This window comes from Heptranchias perlo, chromosome 22 (assembly GCF_035084215.1).
Source record: "Heptranchias perlo isolate sHepPer1 chromosome 22, sHepPer1.hap1, whole genome shotgun sequence".
Taxonomy (NCBI): Eukaryota; Metazoa; Chordata; class Chondrichthyes; order Hexanchiformes; family Hexanchidae; genus Heptranchias; species Heptranchias perlo.
In genome coordinates, this window is record NC_090346.1 from 41,668,532 (window position 1) to 41,691,507 (window position 22,976).

At 42.5% G+C, this 22,976-nt stretch overlaps 1 protein-coding gene across 3 annotated transcripts in view; it reads left to right on the forward strand.

The window, feature by feature from the left end:
* Window positions 1-22,628, forward strand: part of ccdc78 (coiled-coil domain containing 78) — a 47,192-nt gene extending 24,564 nt beyond the window's left edge. Inside the window, exons 11-22 of one of the 3 annotated variants that reach the window (XM_068003375.1) lie at window positions 886-1,065; window positions 3,942-4,115; window positions 6,211-6,261; window positions 7,400-7,488; window positions 8,186-8,264; window positions 9,348-9,473; window positions 9,616-9,827; window positions 14,222-14,396; window positions 15,363-15,406; window positions 16,298-16,379; window positions 18,402-18,499; window positions 21,479-22,628. In XM_068003375.1, coding sequence (XP_067859476.1) covers window positions 886-1,065; window positions 3,942-4,115; window positions 6,211-6,261; window positions 7,400-7,488; window positions 8,186-8,264; window positions 9,348-9,473; window positions 9,616-9,827; window positions 14,222-14,396; window positions 15,363-15,406; window positions 16,298-16,379; window positions 18,402-18,499; window positions 21,479-21,605 — 1,437 coding nt within the window. In that variant the 3' untranslated portion in view covers window positions 21,606-22,628. Of the gene's footprint in view, window positions 1-885; window positions 1,066-3,941; window positions 4,116-6,210; window positions 6,262-7,399; window positions 7,489-8,185; window positions 8,265-9,347; window positions 9,474-9,615; window positions 9,828-14,221; window positions 14,397-15,362; window positions 15,407-16,297; window positions 16,380-18,398; window positions 18,500-21,478 lie in introns of all 3 variants that reach the window. The other 2 variants (XM_068003374.1, XM_068003376.1) reach the window with 2 other exon arrangements.
* Window positions 22,629-22,976: the final 348 nt, after the last annotated feature.

Below are 22,976 nucleotides of genomic sequence, written 5' to 3' on the forward strand. Positions count from 1 at the left end.
GATAACTTTTATTTCCCCTTGCTGGTGGGGTTACGTGTAGTGTGACATGAACCCAAGATCCCAGTTGAGGCCGTCCTCATTGATAGCCAATTGATAGCCAAGTTCCGCACCCATGAGGACAGCCTCAACCGGGATCTTAGGTTCATGTCACGCTACACGTAACCCCACCAGCAAGGGGGAAAAAAAGTTATCTGTTTTTAATATTCTCTCTCTCTCTCTCTCTCTCTCTCTGCCATTTGGGTCTCTTTCTCTCTGTCTGTGTAATTTGACACAATGTATATTCTTTGGGACGTACTGTTCTCCGTGGCTAATCTGTCTGAACACCAACGACACCTTTTGATTGGTGTGATGGTGTCTCAGCCTAATATAAGATATGCGATTTGAGAACCTTTCACTCATTCACCTGACGAAGGGGATAATCTCCGAAAGCTTGTGATTTTAAAATAAATTTGTTGGACTATAACCTGGTGTTGTAAGATTCCTTACATTTGTCCACCCCAGTCCATCACTGGCATCTCCACATTTTGAGAAAGGACTCAGGAAACTTGACACAAATCAATAAGCTGTCTTGTGGGCGGGGGACTGCTTTGGGCAAATTGAACCGGCGTAAAAGTGTTTATTGCCGTAACTCACTTACGTTTTAAATTTTGCGGTCTTTCGTGCTATTTCAGTCGATTCCGCCCAGATTGCGCTGATATTTGGGCGGAAAACACGCCGTGATTCCAGGCCTCTATTTCTGACACAAATACGGACGTTGAGGATTGACATTCAGCAGCACTAGGCCGTTACAACTGTTCACAAGTTTCGCAGACTCTTAAAAAGATATCTGGAGGGTGTGTTCCTTTTTCTTTCAGTATCAATCATGCTGATGTTCTCATTTTGCAGATTTTAATCCTTGAAAACAAAACCGTGGAGCTAGAAGTGCAGAAGGATAAAAGCGCACATGAATATAAGATGGCCAAGGATCGTCTGAAGGCAATAGAAAAAAATCGTAAGGAGCTGGCAGATGAATACATTGTCCTGAAGAGCAATTATCTGGCCCTGAGTAAAAAGCATGAAAATGAGGTGGGTGCAAAGTTAATAAGAGGTTTTAGTCGGGTTTAAAGATGTTGAAAACCCATCTGATAATTTGCCATGTGTCTCGTGTCGTTTTCATAAACTGTATCCAAATTGGGCAGCTCTTTGTTAACATAGTGAAGCACTCTTAAAATTAATTCTCAATTACCAGAAAATATGCTGATCTTAAATCAGATTTGATCTGAATCTATCTTTCTTTTGTTTTCAATGTAATGGAAAATAAACAAACTGTCGTGAAACTTTACTGTCCCTAGGTGTTATTAGTTCATATTGTGAATGCTGTACTGTAGCAAACTGTCAGTGTTGTAAAGTTAATTTGTGACAGATGGGCCCCGATTTTCAAAGGAAATTGCGGGTGCTTTAGGAGCGGGCGGCTGCAAAACTCGGGGCAATCCTGGGTGGGTGAGGAAGCCGACTGCAACCCGCTGACTTCCGGGTTCCTCACAGACGAGCCCGTGTGCGCGCGCGCCTCACGGATGCGGAAGTCCCGCCGGGAAAGTTAAAGAACCAAATGTACCTAATTTGAGGTACTTAAGATACTTTATTTTTGATGTAGTAGATAGTTAAAACGATTTTAAACTTAGCTGGGCTTTCCCACGGCTTCCGATTCATGCCTGGTGAAATGAGGTGTGAAGGGCCGGATCAGGCAAAAATAAACGAAATAAATTAAATAAAAAACCATTGCACAAAGTTAAAAAACAAAATAAACCTACCTTTCCACCCTGCTCCGATGTCCAATGTCTCCCTCTCTGATGTCTCCCTCTCCCCCGATGTCTCCCTCTCCCCCGATGTCTCCGTCTCCGATGTCCCTCTCCCCCCCGTTGTCCCTCTCCGATCTCACCCTACCCCCGATCTCCTCCTCTCTCCCCCGATCTTCCCCTCTCCCCCCCCGATCTTCCCCTCTCCCCCCCCGATCTCCCCGTGTCCCCCCGATCTCCCCCTCTCCCCCCCGTGTCCCTCTCCGATCTCACCCTACCCCCGATCTCCTCCTCTCTCCCCCGATCTTCCCCTCTCCCCCCCCGATCTTCCCCTCTCCCCCCCCGATCTCCCCGTGTCCCCCCGATCTCCCCCTCTCCCCCCCGTTGTCCCTCTCCGATCTCACCCTACCCCCGATCTCCTCCTCTCTCCCCCGATCTTCCCCTCTCCCCCCCGATCTTCCCCTCTCCCCCCCCGATCTCCCCGTGTCCCCCCCGATCTCCCCGTGTCCCCCCGATCTCCCCCTCTCCCCCCCGTTGTCCCTCTCCGATCTCACCCTACCCCCGATCTCCTCCTCTCTCCCCCGATCTTCCCCTCTCCCCCCCGATCTCCCCGTGTCCCCCCCGATCTCCCCGTGTCTCCCCCGATCTCCCCGTGTCCCCCCGATCTCCCCCTCTCCCCCCCGTGTCCCTCTCCGATCTCCCCCTCGCCGATCTCCTCCTCTTCCCCCCGATCTCCCCGTGTCCCCCCCGATCTCCCCGTGTCTCCCCCGATCTCCCCGTGTCTCCCCGATCTCCCCCTCTCCCCCCCGTGTCCCTCTCCGATCTCCCCCTCGCCGATCTCCTCCTCTTCCCCCCGATCTCCTCTTCTCCCCCCCCGATCTCCCCCTCTCCCCCCCCGATCTCCCCCTGTCCCCCTCTCCCCCCCCGATCTTCCACTCTCCCCCCGATCTCCCCCTCTCCCCCCCGATGTCCCTCTCTGATCTCCCCCTCACCGATCTCCTCCTCTCCCCCCGATCTCTCCCTCTTCCCCCCCCCCCCCCCGATCTCCCCCTGTCCCCCTCTGATCTCCCCCTCCCCGATCTTCCACTCTCCCCCCGATCTCTCCCTCTCCCCCACCCCCCGATCTTCAGCGCCCCCACTCTCTCTTCCATTGCCTCTCTCTCTCTTTCTCTCCCCCCACCCAACTTCGGCGTTACAGCTCCTGTCGGCAGCCAGCCTGTCAATCGTGCTGGCTGCCGGACACGAAACCCGGAAACAACTTTTATCACCATCAATTACATCGCAATCGCGTCGAAAAAGGTAATTTTTTTTTATTCGTGTTTGCCATGTGCCCTCACCACCCCCTCCGCTGCCAACCTGCCACCATTTCGAAATTGAACCCATGTTGTGTGTTGCATCAATTTTTGTAAAGTGAAATTGCTAAATTATTCTTGATCAGCAATCATGTGCATATCACGTAGTTTGATTAATGATGTGTTAACATGTGAAACGAGATCGTGCTTGTAAAAATATCATCCTGAGCACAGGCAGCTGTAAAGGACTGCAAGGTGCCACCTGAGCTGTCGTTTTAACGTGCCAGTGTAAAATGGTAAACGCTGGTTCATTGTTGGGTAATTTCCTTGTTTGATAAGTGCCGCTGTAAGGGCGCTGATACCATTGCTGACTGCCGCTTTGGAGAATGCCACTGAGCTGCACTCATTTGCGCCGGGGATTGCGGAATTTTACGGGAAGACTCTTCGGAGATCCGATTGATGGACTCGGTGACCCCGAGGATGAAGTGAAGCGAGCGCTGGTTCTGGCATAAGAACAGTGGGGCGACGAGAGGTCTCACCTCAAGGTCTGATCCCTGACTGAGGGCAGAGGCGAGGCCCACGTGGTCTTTAGCCAAAAGTTTATTTGAATCTTAGGAAACCTAAAACAAACCAGTTAAATCGAAATATAAAGGCATCAAAATAGGGAATAAACAAAACATTATTTAAATATTAAACATAAGGGGAAAAGTCCAAAGATAGGGCAATTAAAGTTTAAATTCAATCCAAAACTTTTGCTTTATCACAAATTAAAACAAGCAACCTTCTAGATATTCTATCCTATAAAATGAGACCTTTTCACCCCCATATGCTTTTGTGGGTGGGGCTGATTTTTAAAATTTATGCTTTGCCACAGGTTGTAAAAAATGACGAGCTGAGCCTGGAGCTCTTGAATTTGGCCAATTCCAGGAATTTGCTAATCAGGGAACAGGACGACTACGCAAAATCCCGAGCCATTTATGATGAAGCTACAGCCGAATTAAACAGGGTAAAGGATCTTGTAGCCAGGCTCAGCAGCCAGAAGATGAAGGTAACCTCTTCATTGACTACACAATTACATTTCATTCACTGGGTCTCTCGTCCACACAGTCTCACACATTTAGTAATAAATTAAGAGATGCTGCAAGTGGTTTTACTAATCTTGTCGCGTGAATCCGAAGTTAGGGCCCCGTCTGACTCTGAAAAGAAAGATGTAAGACTTCCTAGAAAGGGTAGCCTGTATCTCTGGTGCAGTGTCAAACCTAATCTATGATGTGGAGATGCCGGTGATGGACTGGGGTTGACAATTGTAAACAATTTTACAACACCAAGTTATAGTCCAGCAATTTTATTTTAAATTCACAAGCTTTCGGAGGCTTCCTCCTTCGTCAGGTCACATCGTTCACCTGACGAAGGAGGAAGCCTCCGAAAGCTTGTGAATTTAAAATAAAATTGCTGGACTATAACTTGGTGTTGTAAAATTGTTTACAAAAACCTAATCTACAAAGCCCTTTGGGCACTTGTTAATCCTATTTAGGGTTAATTTAAATGTTCGGACAATGTAGATACTGCTGTACTCTCCAAAGATTTAAATTTTACCTGCTGGGGGAGGAGCACATGTACCCTTACATGTGCAAAACTCTCTCCTGGAGAGAAAGTCCAACCAGATTGTTTAAATAGGGGACTGCCTGACTGGAACGGACACTGCAGTTACTGGTAGCTGCAGTATAAATGCAGTATTAGCCACGGATGTTGAATCCGCAATATACAGGTCAAAAAGAGCATAAAAGTTGACTCCAGTCTGATTTATGTTAAATGACAGGACTGGGTAGGGATAAAGCCGGGGCTCGGTTGCAATTTGAATCTATTAGGTCATGACCTGGAATCTGCTGGTTGGATGTGATTGCAATGCTGAACAATAATACATAAATAGTAATTAGGTCTGTTGAAATCTATCTTCTATCTATCAATAGTAAACTCTTTGCATAAAGTAGGCTTTCCAAAATACGTCATTTTCTGATTGAGTCAAATAACCATGTGATGAGCTCAGACATATGTAGATAAAGCTACTAGCAGCTATTTGCTTTGTCACCCACTCTCCTGTATATCACTGTGAATAACAACACACACAATTCAAGAATTTTGAAAAACAAGTACAAAACTTACCAATGCAGTTACCCATTACATCTTACAGCACATTCACCAACTATTGGTTCCACATGTCTCCTTTCTCAGCAGATTCGGCTCTACCCACTCTACTCCCTGAGGTATTTTTCTCTTTGCCCTTCTCTACCATATTAACTCTGCGCCCTCAGTGTTGCTCTTTTGATCTCCCGCAAGCACTATATTTCCTCTCTCTGCCTTTGTGGCCTGTAACACCCATTCAACCTTTGACCCCACTGCATATGTTAGGCCTGACTGTCAGTAACCAGTGTTGCCAGTCTCCGAGGTAGTCTACTGTCTCCCATCCACATGAGCAGCACCGTGGGCGATCAGATAATATTAGTAAAAAGGACCGAGTTGGTCTGTCTGTTGTTAAAGTCAATGCTGAAGCTCTTTTTTTCTGGGATTCGATTGGTACATTAGCTGAAATCAATGGTGAAAGCCCATTTTCTGCAATCTGATGGTTCTGCGGTAACACATGACCATCATCCTTCACGTTGATTGGTCTGGCCTCCACCTAACTTTCCATCTCAACCTGCCATCTCAGGCCATTCCAGACCCTGCTCCTAGTTTCAGGCTCCACTGCACCTGTCTTGGGCTGCTCCAAGTCATGCTCTGTGGCTGTGAGCTGCTCTCCCAGTGATGATCTGTAACCATGGATGCCTTATAGTTTTATTTCTCACCTGCAAAACAGTTCTTAATACATTGCAATTGGTGTTAAACTAATGGTCCAGGTTTTTGCAAGTTTAGATCTCCCTGAGCTCATTGTGTGAAAGCTAATGTTGATCAATTATTGTCAGCAAATGGTAGCTTTACAGCATTAGGCAGCATTGCAAGAGAGAGTCTGTCAGATCCCATTGAAGCCTTTGGGTGTATGTGCAATTGTGCGTAAACACTTTTCTTCAAGGCCAACCAGTTGGCTTTTAAATAATAAATTTGCAGTAACATTAATCAGTTTGCCTTTATGTTTATGGTACATCCAGCCTGAAGAGGCGTTAGCTTCTGAATACGAGCGTGGCAAACTTGAGAGAAATGTAAGTGTTAATCAAAAGTGCTGAAGTATGGAATTTTTCTGAATTCTTATTTGTCTGTTTCACATGAATTGCTGTGTTAAAATGTGGCAATTGCACTTTAGGATTGAATTGGTTCATACAGCTCTCATATGACTCCAATAGAAATACATGATGGTAGACTAGTTTCAAAATACTAGAATCAATCAGAAGTCAAGTGGATTCAAATGAGAATGAACTGTTTGGATGGTGATATAGTGTCACCCGCATATTCATATTAGCCCTGGAACAGTCAGTCCTTGAAAATCTTAGACAGTCTTAAAATTTGAAACCTTATGGAATGGAGGAAGTATACAAAAGAAATCTGAAGCATCTTAAAGTTCTAAAGGATTGTCCCTAAAAGTGCCTTTGCTTCAAAATGGCCAGCGGCCTACATGAAATAAAATATTCAGAAGTCGAAGCCTACAGATGGAGTGCCATGCAGCACGTGGGTTCCATCTCGGGCTGAGGGAAAGCTGGCATTGTATCACTTGCCCATCTCATGTCAACAGATTGCAGAACAATATTGCTTGTGGTAATGGAGACGTCTGTGATTTTTCCTCTTCAGCAGTGACAAATGGTCAGAAAGGGGACAAAAATCGAGAGAGAAAAAATATACCCAGAAGTATTTTAGTCATTACCCACATGATGAGTTACGAGTCTCAGTTGGACGACCTCGAAGTAGAGAAAGGAAAATTCGGAAGGCAACTTGTAATGATCTTGTACATTTTCAGTTGGCCATAGAAAATACTCAGTGTGTCTTGTGAAAGGGCAGTCAGTCTCTGAGGAGGAGACTGGTGTTTGGCATGAGGGGGGAGGGGAAGAAAATGGAGAAAATAACTTACAAAGAATATCACATTTCTAAATATTTTGATGCCTAGTCGTGCCTTGTGAATTAGCTTTTTGAAACTTGTTGAACAACATTTCTCTCCTTTTTTGACTGATACATTCTCAACATTTAAAACTGCTTAAGACTATGATGTCAGATTTTGCTTGGACTGTTATATTAATTGTACATAAACAAAGGGCATTTTGCTTGTCATTTTTGCAAACTGAAAAATACATTTTGAGGTTTTGGCGTGGAAATTGGGCCCATCAATGAAGGTTGATGCTTTTGTCTCAGTTGTTAGGTAACCAGGATCAGATCAAAGAACAAATAGAAATAATGAAGCTAAACCATGAAAAACAGCAAAATGCAATGGAAGAAAGAATGTAAGTGTGCACCATTATTGCCTAAAGTTCAAACCTCTTTTATATCCATTTATGATTAGATGAGATCAGCCTCATTGCATTGTACACTAATGATATTGTTTGTTAGTCTGGCATTATTTACAGCATATATCTGATCTCCCCAAACTCCTAACAGCCTCTGTTTCACACAATTTTAAGACAACTGATGAGCATTTTATCTCATTACAAAGTTTTGTACTATATGTTTGATCAACATGTGCGGAGATCATTTAACAGCAAGAAAGAGTGGGAATCCCGGCTGATTTTCTTTCCACATCCCTAACCCAAGAGCACTACTTAGCACCTCTACTGGCACCCTGACTGAGATCAGCTAACTAAGCACAGTTCAGGGATTGAACCTATAACTTTCCTGGTCTAGATGGCACAGCACCACACTAAGCAGAGCATCTGTACACTGAACCATTGGGGGTGGTGGATAATATAGCTTGAATCTTTAATACATTCTTGTAACTGCTATTGTATTGTCACTCTATAATGTAGTCCCTTTATTTTCTCAGGGATGGTTGTCTCTAAGTTTGGTATTACTCTACTCATACACTGAGACACTGAATAGAGGATTTTTTTTTAGCTCACTGCTTTATAACAAGTTGCAAATGATAATATTTCCACTAATTAACTGTATGTTGATTTTAAATACTGACTATAACTTGTGCTTTAGAGTAAAGATGGGCAAAGAACTTCAAGAGGCCAAAAGAGCTATCCGAAACACACAGCACAAACTAGCAGAGCAAACAGTGGTAAGAAGTAAGATTAGTTGAAAAGACTGGTTAAATCTGACTTTTTTTGGACATATATCGGTGGAAAGGGGAGGGACAATCGCCAGCCCGATTATCCTTTTGGGAATGTCTGTCCATTTTTAGGTGCCGAATTAAGCACTGTCAGAACTCAGGTGTACATGGAAGACCAATGGAATTCTGATCTATTGTGGATTCTAACCTGGGACAAATATCTTTCTGTCTTGTCACCAGGTTGCTGCCAATCGTGCCTATTTTTCATTTCTCCTAGTCTACGTTATTATTATCTGTGAAGTAAAACTATCTAGCCCATGGGCATCTCCATGAGTGACATGAATGCCATTCCAACAGATACTGATCTTGTACAGTTTAGTAAGGATTGTACTGTACAGTATTTGTAGAGAAGATGTTTCCACTTGTGGAGGAGCCCAAAACTAGGGACCATTAAATATGATAGTCACTAATAAATCCAACAATGAATTCAGGAGAAACTTCTTTACTCAGAGAGTGGTGAGAATGTGGAACTTGCTACCACAAGGAGTAGTTGAGACGAATAGCATAGATGCATTTAAGGGGAAGCTAGATAAGGACATGAGGGGTAAAGGAATAGAAGGATATGTTGATAGGGTGAGATGACGTAGAGTGGGAGGAGGCTCATGTGGAGCAAAAACACTGGCATAGACCTATTTGGCCTGTTTCTGTGCTGTAAAATTCTATGTAATTCTATTCCCTTCTACCCACAACCAGTCCAGCTGTTGCTGGTGAAAGTCATTCTCAAATGAAGCCCAAGCCTCAAATTCCAGAAGGCTTTAACATTATAGCTAGGCAGGACTTCCTTATTGTGTCTGCCAATTCATAAGTAACCGCTGCTTTCTTATTCTATGCTTCCACAGATATTTATATTGAATGTTAAATCATTACAGTGGAAACTCTTCCCATGCAACTGAGAAAAGAACTCAAATAGTTCTTGGTAATTTTTAAACAGTAAAGCAAACTTTTACTGTGACACTTGGCGTTTTCTTTGCATGAAATGGTTTCTTTGAAATCTAGAACACTAATGTGTTTCCTTCTTGTACTCCCCAATAGGCATTGCTAGGTTCGCAGAGTCAATTAAAGGAGATTGAAACTGAGAACTCTCAATTGCAGCTCCATCTGAAAGAACTGAACGAGGAATATCGCATGCGACTTATCCGCTACATTGAAGATGTTACTGTAAGTGAAGTTAATAATTAAATATAACTTCAGAAAATTCAGAGCGTTGTAAATGCAGTGTTCAAGCTTGCCTGTATGCAAGTCTCTACAAAAATAGTCGAAACATGCTAATGGTATGTTGCTTCTCATTGTTCTGTGTAAGGACTATGTGGATAACGTAGTGAAACCTGGCAATGACAACACTAAGCCCTCAGCTGACCAGCCTTACCTGAAGAGATTTGTGGATAGCATGCTCAAGGACATTCGCTCTGCGTACAGATCACGGGAAGAACAGTTGGCGACTGCAGCCAGAAACTACAAGAAAAGGATGCAGAATGTATTCAAGAAGCACGAACATCTTTTGATCGCATACAGGTTAAAAATAATTGGAGAATTCTAGTCATGGTAATACAGTACTTCAATCTGAGTTTCAGCTAACGTTTGGGAAACTTTGTAGAGTAAATTCGTCCGGACCAATTGTTGAAATTGTAAATTTTGTTAAAGAAATTTCCATTTTGTTCAAAAATATTTCAATTGCTTTATACAAAAACGATTTGCTTGTTTAATGCTGTGATGCTCTTGTGAGTACGGTATTCCATGGAGGATGTTTAGAGAAACAGGTGCTTTGCTGAGTGGAATCTGTACAGTAACCAGCTGGTGTTACTTTCAATAATGCACTCTGCTTATCAGCAGTTATATATTGTCATTGAAATGGTTTTGTGGGTTCAGAGGAACAGAATATGACAGCCTCAGGTATAGCAGTTATAATGTGGACCTGCCCAAATTGATCATTATAACCAGAGTCCACTGCATTCATTGCAGGCACCCATACTCACCTATGATAACAACCAGTTTTTATAGATGAGCAGGGACAATGGATTGTTCCAGCAAAGAAGATTGTAACATGATGGAAGGAACTGTGAGGCTGAAGATCCATGATCCAGCTCCACTGCCACAACAGAGCTGCAGCGAGATTTCTTCACCGCAAATTTAACAAGCTCGATCCTGATTAGGCAATTTAAAGAAAGTGGGTGGGAACCTGTGCCGTACCAGCCTAACTGGAGTGCCCACTAGGTGGGTTGATTATGGAAACAGCGGCTCTACTTATCCTGCACCTTTCTCGACTCCTCCACTGATTCTGTGCTGTCAGACCGCTTGTTGGATATCCAGTCTTGGATGAGCCACAATTTCCTCCAGCTAAACATTGAGAAGACCAAAGTCACTGTCGTCTGCCCCTAGCATAAACTTCATACCCTCAACGTTGAGTCCACCCTTCTCCTCAGCCACTGGCTAAGGCTGAGCAAGATTGTTTGCAAACTCGGCATCCTATTCCAACTCTGTATCCTCTCCATGTTCTACTTCCGTTGCCCCTGCCACGCCCATCAGCTGCTGAAATCCTCATCCGTACTCTTTTTACCTCTAGGCTCAACCATTCCAATGCTCTCCCGGCCGGCCTCCCATCCTCCACTCTCTGTAAACTTCAGCTCATCCAAAACCTTGCGGCCTGTATCCTAACCAGATCATCCATCCTCCCTGTCCTAGCTAACCTACATTGGCTAGCAGTCCCCGACGTCTCAGATTTAAAATTCTCGGCCTCGTGTTTAAATCCCTCCATTGCCTCACCCTCCCTACCCTGTTATGAAAACAGAAAATGCTGGAAATACTCAACAAACCAGGCAGCATCTGTGGAGAAAGAAAGAAATTTAACGTTTCAGGCCGATGGCCTTTTGTCAGAACTGACAAAGGGTCATCAACCTGAAACGTTAGCTCTGTTTCTTTCTCCACAGATGCTGCCTGGTTTGTTGGAGTATTTCCAGCATTTTCTATTTTTATTTCAGATTTCTAGCATCCGCAGTATTTTGCTTTTGACTCCCTATCCTGTTACCTCCTTTGGTGTTCTAGGCCTCTTGAACTCATCCTTCTTCTGACATCAGCCTCTTGTTCATCCCCCCCTCCCTTGGCACCATGATTGGCAGTCATGCTTTCAGCGCCCATGCTATCCGTAAACCCCTCCACCTCTTTCACCTCCTTTAAGACCCACCTCTTTGACCAAGCTTTTGATCACCCTGCCTTCTTTGGCTCAGTATCTATTTTTAACTTCTGTGAAGTGCCTTGGGATTTTTCTTTTAAGTTAAAGATGCTGCATAGGTGCAAGTTGTTGCTGTTGTTGTTGGGCAACTGTTGGGGGAGCAGTGCCAGCAGGTCATACTGGGCAACTGTTGGGGGAGCAGTGCCAGCAGGTCATACTGGGCAACTGTTGGGGGAGCAGTGCCAGCAGGTCATACTGGGCAACTGTTGGGGGAGCAGTGCCAGCAGGTCATACTGGGCAACTGTTGGGGGAGCAGTGCCAGCAGGTCATACTGGGCAACTGTTGGGGGAGCAGTGCCAGCAGGTCATACTGGGCAACTGTTGGGGGAGCAGTGCCAGCAGGTCATACTGGGCAACTGTTGGGGGACCAGTGCCAGCAGGTCATACTGGGCAACTGTTGGGGGAGCAGTGCCAGCAGGTCATACTGGGCAACTGTTGGGGGAGCAGTGCCAGCAGGTCATACTGGGCAACTGTTGGGGGACCAGTGCCAGCAGGTCATACTGGGCAACTGTTGGGGGAGCAGTGCCAGCAGGTCATACTGCGGGAATTCAGATTGGAGCAAAAAACAGGCACTTATCCAGGAAAGTTGTTTTCCTGGCAGCAGCCAAGTGCTTTGGTGGGTCCCACTTCCGCCAGCTTACTATTTTCTGTACACCTGCTGCATGCAGGCATATTTTACAATGGGGGCATACAGTTCGTTGGTGCATTCTATACATTGGGGGCATACAGTACTGTTGGGGGCATACATTAGTGTATTGGGGCATACATTAGTGTATTGGGGCATACAGTACATTGGGGCATACAGTACATTAGGGCATACAGTACGTTGGGGCATACAGTACGTTAGGGCATACAGTATGTAGGGCATACAGTACATTAGGGCATACAGTATGTTGGGCATACAGTACAGTAGGGCATACAGTACATTGGGGCATACAGTACATTAGGGCATACAGTATGTTGGGCATACAGTACAGTAGGGCATACAGTACATTGGGGCATACAGTACATTGGGGCATACAATACGTTGGGGCATACAGTACAGTAGGGCATACAGTACATTGGGGCATACAATACATTAGGCCATACAGTACATTGAGGCATACAGTACATTAGGGCATACAGTACATTGGGGCATACTGTATGTTGGGGCATACAGTATGTTGGGGGCATGCAGTACGTTGGGGCGTAATGTACATTGGGGGCATACAGTACATTGGGGCATACAGTACGTTGGGGGCATACAGTACATTGGGGGCATACAGTACGTTGGGGGCATACAGTACATTGGGGGCATACAGTACTGTTGGGAATTCCAGAGCGTGATGTCATCCTGCTAGTCCCGCCTCTTCCCGTTACACCAGGTTGAAATGATAGTGGACACAGGAACTGCCCATCCCGATGCATTTAAGGGACAGCTAGATAAGTACAGGAGGGAGAAAGGAACAGAAAGGTATGCTGATACAGTTAGATGAAGTAAGGAGGAAGGAGGCTCTTGTGGAGCATAAACACCAGCATAGACCAGTTGGGCCAAATGGCCTGTTTCTGTGCTGTATATTCTATATAATCCCCACCCCCCCAGGAAGAACCAGCACTGTACAATTTTGCCAGACTCGCATAATCAGGGTTCACATGTAAATCATTTATTGAAAAATAATGTTTATGTAAGAGGCATTAATTTAAAGTAGGACATCAATCATGCAGAACTTGGAGAGCATAGAGATGCATTTTGGTGTGGAGAAGGCTTCAATTTGCAGACGAGGATGTTTATTAGCATCCTGGGAAGCCTGTGGTTAGAACAGTGCAACAACACATCAATGTGGTCCATTCAGGCGTGACTCAAGAAGAAATGTGACCATGTTGTTGAGCTGGAGGGCTCTTTATTGAATATTTGTTTGCAATGGTCTTGTTTAAAGAAGTTACCATAACAGGAGTTCTCATATAACAATTCCCTGGAGGGAGTTCTTAGATTGCCAGTACCTGTAAAATCAAACCTTTCCCATCCGAAACAGAAATGTATTTCTCTGAAAGATGCTGAGATAACTGATCTATTTATGATCTTGTTTATTTCACTGACAAACATTTGTAAACCCACAAACTGGCATGAAAGTGTTTTTTTTTATTCGTTCATGGGATGTGGGCGTCGCTGGCGAGGTCGGCATTTATTGCCCATCCCTAATTTTGCCCTTGAGAAGGTGGTGGTGAGCCGCCTTCTTGAACCGCTGCAGTCCGTGTGGTGACGGTTCTCCCACAGTGCTGTTAGGAAGAGAGTTCCAGGATTTTGACCCAGCGACGATGAAGGAACGGCGATATATTTCCAAGTTATTCATGCTAAAGTGGTGGTTACATTGAGAATATACCACATGCTTATGAATATTGCTCAGGAAGCTTTTCTCTTATGGTCCCATCGGCACAGGCAGTCTCACAGTACATTACCCACATGGCCATTCTTTCATTCTGCTCACACTGGTATGACCTTTTAAGTTTTCCCTTTGAATTTTCTCTCCTTACTTCCTTTCCTGAAAATGATAAGCCATGCTGGGGAAATGGTCTTGGCTATTAAATGTGAACTGCAGGGGGAGGGAAGTCGTAGAAATCGCATTCCATGATGTTGGATCTAGTGTCGATGCATCTGTGGAGTAACATATCTGCGACTGAGTGCACACCTTTGTTTGGTACAGAATGCAGCGGGAACAGATTTTATCATTGGGCAACAAGGATGTGGACCCTGGCCCTTCAGAAATAAACTTTGTGATCACTGACACTGAACTGCTTTCCAGCCAGAGCCAGGAGCTCAACCGGCTACGTGAAGACAAAGCCCATCTGGAGGCACAACTCCAAGAACTTCAGGAGAAGGTGAGAGCTATGGAGAGAAAAGAAAAAAAAAATCTTCCGTTTATACCAGGAGCTGTTTCTTTTTGCTAAATAATGAGTAATAACCGACAGGAATTCTGCATGTCCAAATGTGACTATTCAGGTTTTACTCTGGTTTTATACCCGGACTTCAAGGGTTAAGTTACGAGGAGAGATTACACATATTGGGGTTGTATTCTCTAGAGTTTAGAAGGTTAAGGGGTGATCTGATCGAAGTTTATAAGATATTAAGGGGAACGGAGAGGGTGGATAGAGAGAAACTATTTCCACTGGTTGGGGATTCTAGGAGTAGGGGGCACAGTCTAAAAATTAGAGCCAGACCTTTCAGGAGTGAGATTAGAAAACATTTCTACACACAAAGGGTGGTAGAAGTTTGGAACTCTCTTCCGCAAACGGCAATCGATACTAGCTCAATTGCTAAATTTAAAGGTGAGATAGATAGCTCTTTGGCAATCAAAGGTGTTAAGGGATATGGGCCAAAAGCGGGTATATGGAGTTAGATCACAGATCAGCCATGATCTTATCAAATGGCGGAGCAGGCACGAGGGGCTGAATGGCCTACTCCTGTTCCTATGTTCCTATTAACCGCCTGTAAATTAGGCCAACCATTGGCAACACCAATAAATATGCGTTGCTTGAAATAATCAGCCTGAAATGGTTACTGAGTGATCTGCCAGCATCGTAAAAAGTGATTTCAAAGGCAGTGCCATGACATCCAACAGCCATTCTGAACGGAATGTTTCGGCCAAGACATTCTTAATGGCAGTAAACATGATCTACAAATGGTGTCTCTCACAAAGTGACTGGTACACCAAGGGCAGTTGGCAGATGCATTATCTTTACGGTTGAGCCCTGTTTGGTTGTTTGAATATCGTGCTCAGAATGTATTCCTTTAAAATATATTTCATTGTAAGTACGTCTCATTCGTTCAATTTGCATTTTTTTTAGTTAAGGCTTGGTGGGAGCTCTGCACCAGTCGTATCTTTTTCGCTGTGAGTATTGCTCTAATTCTTACTCTTTGCCAATAAAATAAGATTTTATTCTTGTCTTTGCTCCTCTTTTTGTTGCTCACTGTTTCCCCCATTCTAAGAGAATGGGTAATAAAAACAAAATGCAGGTCAGGCAGCATCTGTGGAGAGAGAAACAGAGTTAACGTTTCAGGCCGATGACTTTGCGTCAGAACTCAAAGAAGTAAATCTTTACTTACAGTGGCACAGGACGCTTGCCCACTGTTTCTTCCCCTCTTCATGCCAGAGAGGGCAAGGGGGTGAAATGCCTAGCCTTCACTTGGACCTTCTACAGATAATTCATTATGTGGGGAATGCCACAGTTAGCATACTGAGGGCAGTTCTGGGTACCCCATTATAGAAAGGACATTAGAGCCAGTGATGAAACTGGGAATGAGAAACTACAGGGATGAGGGGAAACTTGAGCTACTGGATTATTTCTATTGGAGCAGAGAAGGCTAAGAGGAGACTAATAGAGGTTTTTAAAATTATGAAGGGTTTTGATGAGGTGAATAGGGAAAGGCTATTTCCTCTGAGTGAGGGGCTCGGTGACAAAGTGTTATCAATGTAAAATTGTCACAAAGAAGGTGAGGAGAGAGGGTAGGAGAAAATTCTTTAAGAGGGTTTCTAGAGCATGGAATGCTTTGCTATAGGGAGTAATTGAGGCAGAGACCATTGTACCTTTTATGGGAGAAGTAGATAATTATTTGAAGCAGAGGGAGATACAGGGCTATGGGATGAATTCAGGGCAGTAGAATTGGTTTTGGATTGTTCCAGCAAAGAATGGCCCCTCTGTGCTGTAAAGTTCTGTGATTCTATTAGGATTAATGAAATCAGAAAGTCCTAATTTACTGTTCATAATCACTGTATTTTCAGTCTAGAAACTGGTGGGAAAGCTGGTAATGAAAGCTGGAGTGAACTAAGGAAACAGCTGAGAGAGTTTACTTTTACTACACAGGTCTGTAATGTTACTCATTATAGAACTTGATAGAACCCATATGTTATGTTACATTATGCTATGGTCATCTCCTAGACTAGAAATGCAACTGTCTGGTGGCTAATGGTGACTAAAATTGTAGTTGCTAATTTCTAAAAATGCTATGGTGGAATCCATGTAAGATGATCTGGTCTCCCAATCTAATCATTGTAATCCTCCTTAACTCTAAGGACACAGACATGATCAATGTGGTTCCAACTACATTCAGGGTTAAAAGAGGTCATGTAATTTAATCTCAAAATTAAAATCATGCAAGATAATTAGGGAACTATTGAAAAAAATCCAGAAATTCAGGGATAATTAAGACTTGTGCTAATCTTTCATCAAAATGCCTTTTTACAAGGATGGAAATGAATATAATATTCAGATGTACAAAGTGGTCAGAAAGGACGGTGGAAAAAATGATGATGTGACATTACATGTCAGGGACATGGGAAGTAAACTGTTGATTCTGTGGAAGGGAAGAAGTTATGGAATTACTTAACTTCGACATTTGTACTGCAAAAAAATTGAAGCTAATACTAGACCTCTGGGTCAGCATAAGAAGGAGGACAACTTCCTCTATGAAGAGACAGGAAGAGTGTGTGAGAATAGGAAAGTTATTTTAACAGGAGAGTTAAATCAAACTGGGAGAACCCAAGTGTTTTAGAATGTAATGCTTGTTTCATGACTCAATGTCAAAGAAGCAACAAGATGAGCAACAGTGCCTATCTTGACCTGGTATTCATAAATGATCCAGATAATGTACAAGAAATGGAAGTCGTAGAACTTCTGGAGGACAGCGATTGTATAATCATCAAGTTTAACATGATCTGGGAGTCAGAAACATCTAAAGGCCAGTTATATAATTTTAAAAGGGTCAAATTTGATGAATCCAGGGAACAACTAAAGGAAATCAATTTGGGAAGGTTGCTCAATAACGCTTCAGAAGAGGCCGAGTGTAACACCTTTAAAGGTATAGTGCTGAGCATGCAGGATAAATACATATTGAAATTTATCAAGCTCAGACTAAACAAATGGGACCCAAAAAGGGATTAACAACAAAAAATGATATAAAGAAGAAACATGACCTCTACGAATCCTGCACTGAGAAAAATGAGGGGGTTCACTGGATTGAATATAAGAAATAAGAAACATATTAAAAGGGTGATCAGAGGGTCAAAGAGAGACTCAGAAAAAAGCATAGTAGCAAGGGCTAAACATTACAGTAAAAACAAATCTTTCAGTACTTCGATAATAAGATAGTCACAGCAGAGGTGGAAATAAAATGAAAACTGAGGATGAACGCAAGATAGTTTATATTCTGAATGATTGATTACTTCCGACAAGTATTCACAATGAGCAACATGCCCTTCCCAGAGATGAAATAAAATCAACGGCAGATATAAATGAGATAAACGTCCTAGACAGACTAAAGAGGCTTAAAACAAATAGAGAGAGATGGTATTTATGTCAGAATGCTGAAAGAGACTAGGCAGGAGATTTGTGAGGCACTAACAACCATTATGAAGAAGTCACTGGACACTGGGGAAGTAACAATAGATTGTAAACAGGCCAATGTTTTTCCCATATTCAAAAAGGGGGATAAAACAGACACAGGTAACTATAGAGCTATCAGTCTTATTTCTATCCCATGTAAAATAATGGAATCAATTTTCAGGAACTTGAGGAATACCTTACAATAATAACCTAGTAAACAGCAGTTAACATGGATTCAGAAGAAGACCCTGCCTGACCAACTCCTTGACTTCTTTGAGGAAGTGACATCTTGAGTGGACAGTGGGAAGTCCTACGATATAGTTTATCTACACTTCAATAAGGCATTAAAATAGCAGAAGGAGCAATATGATATGAGCTCAACAACAGTGCTCACGGTAATTCCGGGCGTAGAAATTCTTGAGTCCCAAAAGATGCAGTGTGCTGGCACTCAGCACAGAGCTTGAGTACTGTTAATGTATTAACACTGACTTTTATTGACAGGAGGAATTGGAACGTGAGCGGGTTCAACTGTATTCACGAGTCACAGTTGCAGAGGAACAGTTGGCTGAATTACAGGAGTATGTGGATAAGCACCTGGGCAGGTAAAGCCAGACTGTGCAATGCTTCAATTAAATGAGACCGTAAATCAATATTCATTTTTTATACCATGCCTTTCTCTGACTAATGCCAACTCACCTTTCTCCAACAAAGTCTTTTTCTATGCAGCTGACTTCTGCCCACTTAACTGTTGATAATGGCTCTCTTATCAGCCCAGAAATGAGCATTTGTCAATATTGGAGGCAATGCTGGTTTTTCCATTCCATATGGTAGCTCACTTGCTTCATTAAATGATGGGTTCCTTGTTTATATTCCTCGATTGTAAGTTCAGCATCCTGAGTTTGCACTTCTGAAAACATCGCTAAGATGAGACAACTTACACTTCTTAGCAAATTAATGATTCATTGGATGCTATTAGTTGTGCTGATGATGGAAGGGGCGTGATGAAACTGAGCTTATGACACCGAGGGATAATTTCCTCTAGTAGTGTTGGATTTAAACCCCATTCCAGAGACTTGAGCACATAATCCAGGCAGACACTTCAGCGCAGTGCTGAGGGAGTGCTGCACTGTTGGAGGTGCTGTCATTGGGATGAGGTGTTAAACTGAGGCCCCATCTGCCCTCTCAGGTGGACATAAAAGATCCCATGGCTCTATTTCGAAGAAGAGCAGGGAAGTTCTCCCAGTGTCCTGGCCAATATTTATCCCTCAACCAACATCACTAAACAACAGATTATCTGGTCACATTTATGTTTGTGGGACCTTGCTGTATGCAAATTGGCTGCCGTGTTTTCCTACATTGCAACAGTGACTACACTACATTGGCTGTGAAGCACTTTGCGGTGTCCGGAGGTCATGAAAGGCACTATATAAATGCAAATTCTTTCTTTTCCTTTCTACTGATTAACTCATTGGCCTAAAATTCCTCTATATGCTATTTAACAGTCATTAATCTGTTGTTTTAAATGCATTAATGATTATGTTCAGATCGCACAGAAAAATGTTAAGTGAGTGCGTTAATCAATGTGCTAAACCAGAGGACATTAACCATCAGAAGTTCAATGTTGGAAAATGAACATTTATGGTATATATATGAAGATTTAAAATATTTTAACTTAAATAATACTCATTGTTGTCAGAATGTAATGTTCACTATTGGTAATTTGGTTTGAGGAGTTACTTTGATTTGGCAACTCAGAGGAGCTGCAGGCATCTGCTTGTTAAATATGTGGCTCGTGCCTATATTAAGAGGCTTTAATCATTTTGAAAGTTAAACAGTATCAGTTTTACTGGCGCAGAGGTTATATTTCATATAATTATAAAAATTGTAATTTACATGTAACTCTATTCATTATTTTCCTTTTTAAAAAAATGAAACTCCAAGAATCAAATATATTGTACATGATACACGGTAAATGCTGTAACTGTAATAGTTTAGCAGTGGTTTTGTGCATCCACAGTTGATCTTTCATGGCGTTGCTCATAGAGAAAAATACTGGCTTGGAGTACTTTGACCTACATAGCAATCAAATATATATTTTTTTATTCGTTCATGGGATGTGGGCATCGCTGGCAAGACCAGCATTTGTTGCCCATCCCTAATTGCCCCTGAGAAGGTGGTGGTGAGCCGCCGCCTTGAACCGCTGCAGTCCGTGTTACATGAACAATGACTGTTTACACTAAAAAAAAGGTAATTAAATTGAACGAGTGGCAGTTACTATAGAAATGATCATGATTGCCATGGACCAATAACAATGAGCTTTTTCAGTAACATTGTTCCACTGACCGACCATGACATTCCCTCAACACGAAACGTGTGCGTGTGTGTACACATATTATAGGCGTACTCATTAAGTGGGTGGCGTTGCCATGGTTATGTCTGTTGAAACACTACCAAATTTATACACAGGAGAAGGAAGCACTCACTCAATTCGAGAGAAATACATTATTGTGTCCTCCTCCTGCTGCGATTAGATTTTTTTCCCTCTTAGTTTAATTTGTTTTACACCTAAAAAAAGTGAAAACTCCATTGAAAATATTCCCATTGCAGCAGACATATGGTAAGTTATCGGAGCCCCCACCCTGAACTGATATTGTTTAACTTTCAAAATAATTAAAGCCTCTTAATATAGGCACGAGCCACATATTTAACAAGCAGATGCCTGCAGCTCCTCTGAGTTGCCAAATCAAGGTAACTCCTCAAACTAAATTACCAATAGTGAACATTACATTCTGACAACTAATGAGTATTATTTAAGTTGAAATATGCCTTGCCTAGTGTGACTGCATATTGGAAAAGCGCTGCCTAGCAATTTTCTGACAAATGCTCGCAGCGGGTGAGGATTTGGGAAACCCACCCGGTAGTGCCAACACAGACTTATTGCAACATCCTGCCTGGTGAGTCCACCTCATGGTTTTCGAGTCTGGGGCTGTTCCAGGGCTGGGGCCTCCTGTAAATATGACAAAGGGTCCAAGAAGGCACTGCTTTACTTTGAAAATGTTGGATTTCCAATAAATCCCAGTCTCATAATCCTATCTTAAGAAAGATACAAGTTGTCCGTTCTGATTTTGGTATTGGTATTTCTTTATCATTATATCTGTGAGACGGTTCCTGCAACTGGCAAACCATTTCTTACAAACCGAAAAGTCATTTGTTCTGAAAGTGTGGCTCAAATCTAATAAAATGTAAGAAAATGCATGCTTTTGAAACAAAAACTTTAAAATGTATCAGTCAGCTTATTTCCTGATATATCTCCCATAATCCGCAGCTGAAAAAGAGCACTTTGTACAGTAACCAGCTGACCTTTAGGTCACTATGTCACCACTCCTCCCTGTTACCTTCACTATGTTTCTGGGCTAGATCTGCCTAGCGATAAGAAATGTTTAAAATGGACGGTTTTTCTTAATGTGTAACATTATATTATGTAATATACTTCCAGCTGTTGCTTGTTAAATATTTAGGTTGCAAAGCCATATTTGATTTGGAAATACAATACTGTTTGACCATTTTGTAAAACATTGCAGATACAAGCAAGAAATTACACGCCTCAGAAAACTCGTTGGGACTGAAGCACCAAGAGTGGCCAGTGTTGATGTCCTCCATCACTTAGTTCCACGGCAATCACACAGGAACCTCAACTCTGACATGTAGTAAAGTAACCACTGATGTCGTCAGGAATCTTCTGGGCAGTTATTTCAAGTGATTGGAAAGTGAGCATTGTGATTAGTAAAATTACATAGTAGCATTCTTACTGATGCTACAGAAATAAAAAGTACTCATACTTCCTACTTGTGGTCTGCTGTGGGGGAAGAGAGACTTTATGGTGTTACAACTAGACTGTATATAGGAACAGGAGTAGGCCATTTAGCCCCTCGAGCTTGTTCTGCCATTCAATCAGATCATGGCTGATCTGTATCCTAACTCTATATACCTGCCTTGGTTCTGAAACCTTTATCTAACAAAAATCTATCAATCTCAGTTTTGAAATTTTCAATTGACCCCCAGCCTTCATAGCTTTTTGAAGGAGAGAGTTCCAGATTTCCACTACCCTTTGCGTGAAGAAGTGCTTTCTGACATCACCCCTGAACAGCCTAGCTATAATTAGCTCTGCATCCAAGGATCATGCTGCAGGCTCAATAACGTATTCATCGGGAGCTTGCATTCAATCCAATTTGTGAATATTATTTATTTGAAAATGATTTAAAAATTGTAATCAGCATCTGTTCTCAACTTTGATATCTTCAGGGTTATTATATACTTTTAAAAAGTTTTCAGCATTAAATCATTTCCTTCTTAAACACATTATCGGATTAACGTTTTTGTTGAAGCTTCCTGTCTCACTCCCCCTTTTACTTTTTGTAAACCTGTTTATATTCAGAATGATGGATAGTCAAATGTGATTACAAGGCAGCAATCACATTGAATGGTCCACATAACATCATAAACTAAAAGAGCAACTGTTGCCTGACCCCAGGATGAGATTAGCCTCGAAATCAATCCCATGTAGCCATTTTCCTCTGTAATATATCCCTTGGAATTATTGGGGCAATTTCGTACCATTTTACTTCATTTATTTTGCCAGTGATAGGTGGTGTAGTGGACATTGACATATATAATAAAGCCCATCCTTCACTTTGGATGACTGTGATGTAATTATTATGAATTCTTCAAGTAATTCCACAATTGACTACAGGGAAATATCACAGCGTATATCATATAACAATTAATATCTAGTAAATGCTATTTAACAATTATATCAGAGGTCACGCTGAGTTTTTCTCCAAACTGCAGAGACATTAAAGCCGACCATTTTTAGCCCTTGTTTCCTACTTCAAGATGAAATGCCCAGGCCTGAGGTGATTTACTTTCAGACGCTTATAGAAGGTTGCCGATGACAGTGAACAAGGAATAAACTGTAGCTGGTGGCATAGGAAACCCTTATAAATCTTAATCACTGAACATTTTACACATTGGGAAAATTAGTTTGTGTATATCCAATTTGTAATAATATTTAATTATGTA